The sequence below is a fragment of the Asparagus officinalis genome, chromosome 10 (assembly GCF_001876935.1).
Source record: "Asparagus officinalis chromosome 10, Aspof.V1, whole genome shotgun sequence".
NCBI lineage: Eukaryota > Viridiplantae > Streptophyta > Magnoliopsida > Asparagales > Asparagaceae > Asparagus > Asparagus officinalis.
This window is the reverse complement of record NC_033803.1, coordinates 2,778,683-2,789,791: the sequence shown is the minus strand read 5'-3', so window position 1 is coordinate 2,789,791 and position 11,109 is coordinate 2,778,683. Positions and strand designations below refer to the sequence as shown.

The following is an 11,109-nucleotide window of genomic DNA, read 5'->3' as shown; positions in this document are numbered from 1 at the left end:
GTGCAGTTAAAAACTTACAATATTCATGTGCTATTTTTGGCAAGTTTGATTTATTTTGAACAAATATAAATAAATTATATTTACATAAAAATTAACGATTTACAGGAGCTATAACCCATGAAATTTTTTTGTTCATTTCAAGAATAATATAAACAAATTATGTGTACATACAAATTTACGATTTTTATGATCTACAACCCATAGTTTTTCTGAATTTATCATTTATTTCAAATCAAAGAAATTTTATTATGTGTATCAAAATTTGTGATTTTCATAGACTATAATCCATGAGTATTTATAATTTTTGTTCATTTTGAAAGAATTAAAATAAATCATACATACGTCAAAATTCGAGATATTCATGCATTATAAACCATGAATTTTTTATAATTTTTTGTTAGTTTTAAAAGAATTTAAATAAATTATGTGCACATCAAAATTTGTGAGTTTTAGGAGCCATAACAAATAATTTTTGCTACTTTTTATTCATATTGAATTAAAGTAAATTTATTATATGTACATTTTCTTGGGCTACATCCCACGATTTTTAATAATTTAGATTTATTTCGAAAGAATGTAAACAAATTATGTGTGAGTAAAAATTCATGATTTTCATGGGCCATATAACCCATGGCTTTTGATAATTTGGTTTTATTTTGGAAGATGTAAATGAATTATACGTACATAAAAATTCATGATTTTCATGGGCTATAACCAATGATTGTTGATAATTTTGATTTATTTTGAAAGAATACAAATAAATTTTAATTGCATATAAATTCACAATTTTTAAGAGTTGTAACCTACTATTTTTGTCAATTTTTATTTATTTTAAAATGAAAGTAACTTTATTATGTGTATATAATTTAGGATTTTCATGGGCTACAAGCCTACAACCCAGGATTTTCGGCGATTTTGGTTCATTTTGAAAGAATTTAAATAAATTATGTGCACATCAAAATTCATGACCTTCATGAGCTATAACTATAAGCCACCATATTTGTCAATTTTAGTTTATTTTGAAAGAATTAAAATAAATTTTGCATACATCAAAATTCCATTTTCATGAACTATAACATGCCATTTTTATTGATTTTCATTCATTTCGAATGAAAGTAAATTTATTATATGTACATTCAAATTTTTTTGATTTTTATAGGCTATATCCCACGATTTTTGACATCTTTGGTATCTTTTGAAAGATGTAAATCAATCATGCACAAAACAAATAATAATTTTTGTGAGCTACAACTCACGATTTATACCAATTTTTGTTCACTTTGAAAGAAAGTAAATTTTTTAAGTGTATATCAAAACTTATAATTTTCAATGCATATAACTCATAATTTTGAACAAATTTGGTTCCTTTAAAATAAAATTAATTTATTACGTGTGCATCAAAATTTGCAATTTGCATGACCTATAACCAATGATTTTTGAAGATTTTGATTTATTTTAAAAAAATGTAAATAAATTATGTATACATCGAAATTAGAAATTTATGTGAGCTATAACTCATATTTTTTCAACTTTGGTTCGTTTCATGTGAAAGTAAATTTATTATGGGTACATCAAAATTGGCGATTTTCATGGGCTTTTACCCACGTTTTTGTGAAGATTTTGATTCATTTTGAAAGAATGTAAATAAATTATGTCAAAATTTGAGATTTTCATAAGCTATTTTACAATTTTGGTTCATTTCATGTATAAATAGATTAATTCTGTGTATAAAAATATTTGCGATTTTATGGTCTATAACCGGTGAGTTTTAACAATTTTAGTTCATTTTAAATGAATTTAAATAAATTGTATGTATATCAAAATTCGCAATTTTCATGTGCTATAACCCACGATTTTAGTCAATTTATGTTCTTTTCAAACAAAAATAAAGTTGTTGTGTATATCAAAATCTACGATTTTCATTGGCTATAGTCAACAATTTTTGAAAATTTTGGTTAGAATTTAAATAAATTATGTGCATATCAAAATTTATAATTTTCATGAGCCATAAAACAGATTTTTGTTAAATTTTATTCATTTTTAAAATAATTTAGATAAAATAATTTTGAAAGAATTTTATGATTTTCATGAGTTATAACCCACGATTTTTATAAATTTTCATTCGTTTCGAATGAAACAAATTTATTATGCGATACATCATAATTTACAATTTTTATAAAGTATAACCCAAAATATTTGACAATTTTTGTTTATTTTAAAATAATGCAAATCAATTATGTGTGTATAAAAAATTCACAATTTGCATGGGCTATAACTCCATAACTTTTGACAATTTTTATTCATAAATAAATTATGCGTAAATAAAAAATTATGATTTACATGAGATACAATCCATGGTTTTTATCGTTTTTTCTTCTTTACAAAAAAAAATAAAATTTATTATGTGTAGATCAAAAATTATAATTTTCATAGGCTATAACTCATGATTATTAACTTTTCAGTTTGTTATGACGAATATAAATAAATTATATTTATGTAAAAAATCATAGTTTTCATAGACTATAACCCATGATATTTTACAATATTGATTCATTTTTAAAAAATAAAAATAAATTGCGTGTATATAAAAATTCATGATTTTTCATGAGATATAACTCATGGCTTTTATCAATTTTTATTTCTTTCAAATGAAAAAAAAATTATTATATGTTATCAAAGTTTGCGATTTTCATGGGCTATTATCCATGATTTTTGACAATTTGGTTCGTTATAAAAGAACTAAAATAAAATTATGAATACATCAAAATTCTTAATTTTTATGCATTATAATATATGATTTTTATCAATTTTGCTTTATTTTGAAAGAATTTAATAAGTTATATGTACATTGACATTCACAATTTTCATGAGCTATAACACACGATTTTTTATAATTTTCTTTCATTTTGAGTGAAAGTAAATTTATTATGAATACCTCAAATTTTATAATTTTCATGAGCTATAGCTCATAAATTTTTAAATTTTTAGTTCATTTTGAAAGAATGTGCATAAATCATGTTACATAAAAATTCACGAATTTTAATGAGCTATATAACCCATGCTTTTCTACAAGCTTGATTTGTGTTGAAAGAATGTACATAAATTATGCGTACATAAAAATTGATGATTTTTATAGGCTACAACCCATAATTTTTGACAAGTTTGGCTTTTGTTGAAAGAATGTATACAATTTATGTGTATATTTAATATATGATTTACATGAGTTATAAGTCACTATTTTTGTTAATCTTATTCATTTCAAAAGAATTAAAATAAATTATGTGTAAACACATGATTTTCATGAGTTATAATACATAATTTTGTTAATTTTTGTTTGAATAATTTTGTTAATTTTTGTTTGTTACGAACAATTATTTGCCATTTTCAAAGGCTATAACCCCATGATTTTTAATAATTTTGATTCATTTTGAACGAATGTATATAAATTATATATAGGTAAAAATTCACGATTTTCATGAGCTATAACCTATGGTTTTGACAATTTTAAATATTGTCAATTTTTATTTGTTTCAAATGAAAGAAAGTTTATTATATGTATCAAAATTTGTGATTTTCATAAGCGATAACCCATTATTTTTAGTAATTTTTGTTCATTTTATGTGTATATTAAAATCTCACCAAAAGATCTGAGAAACCCAAGATTTCTTCCCTTAATCCTCTCTACTTCTCTCTTATAATATGCAACTCTCATTGGCTTCCTATCCTCTCCGCGCACGGACATCCCATAAACACCGCCAGCCTCCTCTTCTCCGCCTCTAGCGACCTCCTCAGATCCTCATACTCCTTAAACATCAGCCTCTCTGGTGACCGCCTGATCGCATTCCCATACTCTTATCACATTGCTCAAGAGCGGACCCGACGACGACGTGTAGGCTCCATTGAGAAACGCCCCCACAAACTCGTCGACCACTTGCATGCAAACCGGCAAAATCAATTATGTGTTTAAAAAAAAATGCAATAAAAAAGGCCCAAGTCGGACAACTGGGTGCAAACCTTCGAACTAAAAAACTATAAACGTAAATAACCTCCGAACTAAAAGGACCCTTTTCTCAATTAAATGATCCTCTCCGCGATCAAAAAGCAATAATAACTACAAAAGCATAAATAACCTTCGGACTAAAAGCACTTCTGTTGATGTGCAGTCATTAGCTGTTTAATTCTGGAATATTGTTAGGGATACAATCCTTTTAGTTCGAAGGTTACTTGCGCCTGTAGGTTTAGGCGCACAAATGATTGGTTAGCAAGGTACGTCATCAGTAAAATTAAGTCAAAAAGAAACAATTTAATCTCAATGTCAGAGCTATGACGATGAAGCTCGTCACACAAATAAAAGGGGGAACTTGCAATAACAACAACATAATACTGGTAATATAAGGTCATGAACTACATGAATTTATTATTTCAAATTGACCCTTCTTAATTAAATATTTTTTTTTGGTCTTATACTATATCATCATACACTTAATGTGGGTCACAGCCTAATACAGGCATAGAACTCCCTGACACCGATGGAGAAAAAGATCGATCAGGGATCTTTTCAGCGACTTTATTTTCACTTTTCTCACCCACCATGCAGCTTGAAGCAACGCTCCATTATAAGTACAAATAAATCAAGAATTTGAGAAGAAATATCTAACCAATTACTACTTATTCCTCTTCATCGGCGAGCAATGCAAATGAAAAGGGCGCAAACTTGTATCCATCTCCCTCATAAAACTTGTTCTGAAACTCCACCCAGTGAAGCCTCAAAGCATGTAAGAAGGCACTGAGAGTTTCCATGACAAGCAGAACACCAACAGTGGCAAAGATGAACACGATTGCACCGATAATGAGAATAAATATATTGCTGTACCTGAAATAACATAGGTGTTGTTAGCTTCGCTTCCATAAGCATACATATAACAATTAAGTAACTATTTAAATATAACCGAAGCATTAACTCCAAACTTACCCCCAAGCAAGAAGAAGAACCTTCTCATAAAACACAGTTGACAATTCTGAGTGAGCAAGACTGCATATCACCAAATGAAACATACATTAGTCAGTGAAAAGGTAACTAAAATATAAAGATCTAAGTATTCTAGTAAGTCAATAGCCTGCAAGTTCAGAATGGTGATTTTCTCTCCTTTTCATGATCCATTGCTAAAGAGAATATCCTACTGAGTACAGAGGACAATACCTTAGAGCCCACAGACGAAGATAGGAGGCAGTATTTGAAACTGCTCCCAGGACAAACTCAATGGTGTGAATGAGCTGGTGGACAAAAACTTCACTAAATTCAAACTCTTCATGATCATGTGAACCATGATCTTGCTCCTCGAGTACATCGACATCAGTACTGTGAAGAAGGGCATAGGATTGACCCTGGTGTCTCTGAGACACAGGAAGAATGCACATGATCAATACAGGTACAAAATTATTAATCAGAAAAAACAATTAATTACAATAAACACAAGGCATACTTCTTCATGTTGCTTCTTTAGGAGAAAAGGCTTCGGAAGTAACATCCATGGAACAGAAATGAGTGCAAGCAATAGTAATGTGAGCTGGAAAGATGGTACCAAGAGTGAGAAATATTCGACCAATGTAGTTCTTGAACAATTAACCTAAGCGGGTATATACAAAACCTGCAGTGGTTTCTGATAAGGAAACAGCTGGTTTTCACCAAGATCATCAGTTGGGCTAAGGAACATGTATATCATTACATGATAAAGATCAGCTTTTGAACCAGTGCACCATTTCACTATGATGAGTAGTGACAGGTAACCAAACAGGCTGTTCAAAAAGATCAACTGAGGAATAAACTGGTGCCTGCAACGGAATACCAGATAAGAATCATATGCAGAATTCATAAATAACAAAATTAGAAACAAGGATTTACATTTATTGCATGACAAACAATTATATTTCTATCAGATAATTTAGCATAAAACGACAAAATGATAGGAATTCCTACTTAATGCAGCTTAAGGTCTTGCATTAACCAGCAAAAGGTAAATATTGAAGCACATTAAGGATTGTACTAGTCCAGTATGACTCAGCAACCACACTTAATATCTATGTTTCCCTTGAAACTCTTGTTGTTTTCAGCTTTTGGAAAATAGGATATATTCAGAGTACAAAATCTTTTATCACAAGGAAAGCCTAAATTCCCTAATACAAACATTTTCTATTTTGAAAGCAGTGTAATTTTGCATTAAAGTCATTAAAAATTTCTTTAGCTGCAAGAACGTATATTTACCTATCACCAAGAAAAATAAGGCATGGTCTAGATGCTACTGTCAACTACAACAACAACAGTTGACATATTTCTTTATACCATGCATTAGATTTAGTATTTTACTTTTATCTATTAGAAATTCTTGGTACATTCACTTACCAGACGTTAATACTGTTCCTGAAGAATTTGGCATTATAATAACTTAAGAAGATGCCAAGGTTCATTTGTGCAACACCAATAAGGATGGACATTTTCATCTTCAATGAGTTCAGGAACGGCAATTCACTTCGGCTGCCATACCATTTCGGGTCCACACCAAACGGATATGCAGGCCTCACCTTGATTAACCCTGCTGTAGTAGCATCTCTACAATTGATGGGGATAAAACAATAAGAAATGACCACAAATTAACACTATCAAGAACAGGAAATTATGTCAATACCTGCAGGAAGCATCACGGCATGCATAGGCAGACGGCCCAAAAATCTCAAAAGGAACAGAAAAGAACTCATTGTAGATAAACCCAGTATATATTGAGAAAACTGCCATCATCATAATTACATACCGACCACCAAACGTCATCTCCATGATATCCCCAAGTTTCTGTTAGTCACAAAAGAAAATTGAGAGAGAAAAGGTCAGGTTGGAACTTGAGCTACAATAAATTTCAAGGAGTAAAGAAACAAAAGTAAAAAAACATATTAGAACTTCAAAGCTCAATAGAGACTATTAATTGTGAAATGAAAGGAGAAATCTACACTGAGAAACATGATATGAAGAAAAGATCAATCATCGCATATCCATAAACTTTTTCAATATAGCAACAATGTAATTACAAGGTAATATCTAAATCAACAGACTTTTTCTTTGCATAATATCATTACCTATAAAAACTCTATACAAATCGTGTTAATTTAACAAAAGCCTACATGGAGGGGACTGGATAATTTTAAAATAAAAAAAAGAAAATTTTGCTAGTTTGGAGACTGGGTAATAAATAAATAAATAATGGAATGTGAGACGGAAACATATGGCTGCTATAGCATCATGTAGTGGTGGATCCACTCACGTCCAGTCTGAGGTTGGTCGCTTTACACAAATCTCGACTTAGTTCATGTTCAGACAAGTCTGAAGTATGCATTTAAGAGTTGTCTAGTTGCTGAAGTCAGGCTGGAAACATTGAAACTCAGTGGTTGCATGTGTGGTAATGTACAGATGTAGACATTAACCTTGTCTGCATAGGTGCATTGACAATTACCCATAAATGATAAATGGTTAGCAACTCATGCTTATAGTTCTGCATCAAGCAGTTACCTAAGCAACATAACTGGGCGGGAAGGAAGTAACAGCAAACTTGAAGCTTTAAATGGATATAAGAACATGGGCATACTGATGCATCTATTTCCAAGATATTTGTGGCATCTATTAGAAATTTATTCAAATTAATAAAGAAATAATCTCTGTCCATTCTGTCACAAATGTTCTCATAGTTTGAAGTGTCATAACAAAAAATCACATGCTTTGTGTAGTACACTTCTATCTTATTTGGAGGACAAATGACTCATATCTTTTTTAACAATTCCCTTTTATTCCCAGACTTCCCCTTTGCTAAAGTGATTATCAATATCTGAAACATGGCGAATATCAACTTTTATGGTGGGTTTGGATAGAGAAAAGGGTAGGGGAGGGAGATGATTGAACTACACCCGCGAGGGGCAAGGGGTGAGAAGGAAAAGAAAGGATGTAATTGGACTAATGTGTTTGGATCCACTATTATAGGAGGAAGCAGGAGGCAGTGTGATGGAACTAATTTGTGCTTCTTTTAGAGTAGAAAATGAGAAGTGAAGGGAAGGGAAGCAACATGACCAATTCACTTAAATTCCAACATTTCCCCTCCCAATCCATCCACTTTAGGAGGTTTAAGAAAGCGAGTAATTTCCTACTTTTTAACCCTATCATCCCATCCCCTTACTAATTAAATTTTCTATCCAAACATAATATTCGGAAGGTTAGCATTGTACCATCCAAACCCTTCCCCTCCCCTCTTGAATAAACCTATCCAAATTCAACTTAGTTAACTACAATAGGACATCACAGCAAGTTTTTTTTCAATGGAAAATGTAACTATGGTTTAGCTATCATCACAAGCAAACTCTTAAAAAATATTCAGCAATTTACAGGAGCATGGGAATTTACAGGAGCATGGCCACAAAAAGGATTATACACGTTCTTTCACTTCTTTCTTATTTGGTATATATATCGTGAGAAAAGGTATGCTATGACATACCTTTATAGATGAAAAGGAATTCGATCAACATCTATGTAATGTGTAGCGTCAGGAAAAATAATCATCACAATGACCTAATAGATTTAAAATTTTGACGAACATATGCAACTAGTAAAATTTTCAAGACTCAGGCTACAACATTGCTGACCTCAGAAGATAGTTTCTTTTCTCGGAATATGAAATATAGTGTAGCAGCCAACAAGCACAAACCATGACCCCAGTCACCAAACATGACTGCAAACAGAAATGGAAATGTGACAATAGTGTATACGCCAGGATTTGCTTCTTGATATCTGGCAATCCTGAAATAAATGAAATCAGAGACTCAGTTACCAATGTGGAACGAACAAGAAAATGAAAATGACCTTTATATGTTGATGTGTATGAATAAATGCAGATTTGAGCAGTGATCTCTGTTTTTATTGCGTCTTAGCTCCCACTGCCTGAATAAAGTAAAATGATGGGTATCATACTGATACACATTTTTCCGTGTCAACAAGTGTGTTAGTTGTTCAGCCATGTTGCTATGAATAGGTGATGATGATTATTGCTTATTTAGCATTGAGGTTGTTCATATCACTGAACTTCAGTGTATGTTGAACCATGACTTACCCATATGCATCCACAATTTCCTGGAACGCTGTAGTAAATTTGTTTGTCCTGAAATACGTGGGGGGCAGTTCTGTAGTATGCAAAACTTGGAAAATGGACCCAACTTGGGATTTGCTATCAAAAGTAGACCGTTGTAATGCATCCTGAATCTGCACATATGAGGCTCAAGAGTGAATGCCAGCAATATTGAAGTGATGCAGCAAGTAAAAGAGTACAAAAATTAAATCTCCTAGAGCATAACCAGCCTACCTGGTTAGTAGCAAAAACAGGGCTCCAGCCTTCAGCGACTAAACATTTTTTCGTAACATCAAGGCTGAGCATGTTCAAAGTGTGGTACACAGACTTCTCCTTCCTCACCTAAGACATTTAAGTAGAGTCAATTAATAAAATTAATGAAAATACAATTACACTGAAAAAAGGATCATAAGTTGTGTGAACCAGAAAAGACATTGCAGAACAAAATGAACAAGAAAAAATATAAACGTACCAAAGTATTCCACTGCTCAAACTGGTAGCTAATATTCTTCAGTAGATTATTACGATGAACCAATCCAATGTCTATAGTTGTCTTTAGCTCCAAAATTTTTCCAGACACCTGGCAATTGACAATTCAAGAAGTCAATTAAGGGTGCATTCCATGTAACACAATAAAACGAACAGATTAGAACTGCTTCAAATCATGTAGCACTTCCGACAGAAAAATGAACAAAAAGCTAGTACTCAAAGTTTTATTCAAGGATGCAACAAATTATAGGTTTCTAGATGTTTCTGCAATGATTATTATTTAAATAGCATCAAAAAGAGTAACATTACCAGTAAGTACATTGTACTAAAGAAGAAAATAGTGGGTATGCTGAAATTTTTATTCTAGAGAAGACATAAAATTGCCATACGCTGTTGAGAAACTTTAAAATAAAATGAATTGTATGTTAGTACAGGCTAGAGATAAACCAAAATCACTCAAGTTTCTCACACAAACCTCATCAATCATCTGCATTTGCTTGCCTAGATCCTCCGTAAATGGGTAACGGTTTGCTCCAAAAGCTTCACATATCTTCAGAATCTTGGATTTTGCTCTTTCTCCAGAATAAAATATTACAAACACATTTTTTGCCACCTGCAAGAACATGTATTTAAGGCAGAGAGCATGACATAAAAACAAAAGACGAATCTATAATAATTAAATTTATAAGCACTGAATGAGAGATTGAAACATAAAGACCATGAATTAATCTATATATCTAAATGGAAAATAATATAAACTATAACAATTATCCATGTTCATCAACATCCAAGGCAGATATGCTGTTAACTACCACAACTGTAAAAAAAAGAAAAAAGGGATGATTTCTCAGAGGAAACATGGTAAGATAATAATAAACCTAGGCGGATGAGTAATGAAATAACTTAATATTGGCAAAACATAAAAAATATAATACACCTTATAGAGGATAGAATTTCTTTAAATATGCTGAATGAGAGTGTGGAAACCAAACAAAAAACTGATGGATGAAGGATAAATTTTCATGGTTTCCGCACGGATAAAGATATACAGGAGGAAGAAAGTTCATGTTTATCCGAAATCATAAAGATAAATCATCATCCACAGGCACTACTATCTCAAACACATTTGCATCGCATAGGAAAAGCAGTGGTAAAGGAAATATAGAAATGTGGAAAATGTTCAAGAATCAACTTGATTTAGTGCCATAATAGAATATCTTGAAGCTAATTAAACTTAAGTCAGCGCATTTCAGAGATAAGAAACATGTATATTGTGCAAGCACTTAACGAAGAAACATGCAGCTTTGCTTATGAAACTGCAAGAATAGCAACTTCCCTCTTCTTAAACTAGTGCAAGACAAAATCAAATATCTTCAAATGATATATGATTATTTATGCAAAGGATGAGTTGTTGCTTAACATGTGAATCATTAAGAATTCGTTTTCAATACTGTTTACCTGAAAA

The 11,109-nt window shown here is 31.3% G+C and overlaps 1 protein-coding gene across 1 annotated transcript in view; it reads right to left on the bottom strand.

Annotated features, from left to right (window-relative positions):
- The window catches only part of LOC109824939 (V-type proton ATPase subunit a2-like), an 11,602-nt gene continuing 4,832 nt past the window's right edge, over positions 4,340–11,109 (bottom strand). Inside the window, exons 7-18 of the mRNA XM_020391571.1 lie at positions 10,120–10,257; positions 9,628–9,735; positions 9,390–9,497; positions 9,141–9,289; positions 8,677–8,830; positions 6,684–6,844; positions 6,401–6,607; positions 5,649–5,832; positions 5,484–5,567; positions 5,201–5,394; positions 4,973–5,032; positions 4,340–4,873 (exon numbers count right to left, since the gene is read on the bottom strand). Of these exons, the coding sequence (XP_020247160.1) occupies positions 4,669–4,873; positions 4,973–5,032; positions 5,201–5,394; positions 5,484–5,567; positions 5,649–5,832; positions 6,401–6,607; positions 6,684–6,844; positions 8,677–8,830; positions 9,141–9,289; positions 9,390–9,497; positions 9,628–9,735; positions 10,120–10,257 (1,752 nt within the window). The 3' untranslated portion in view covers positions 4,340–4,668. The remainder of the gene's footprint in view (positions 4,874–4,972; positions 5,033–5,200; positions 5,395–5,483; positions 5,568–5,648; positions 5,833–6,400; positions 6,608–6,683; positions 6,845–8,676; positions 8,831–9,140; positions 9,290–9,389; positions 9,498–9,627; positions 9,736–10,119; positions 10,258–11,109) is intronic.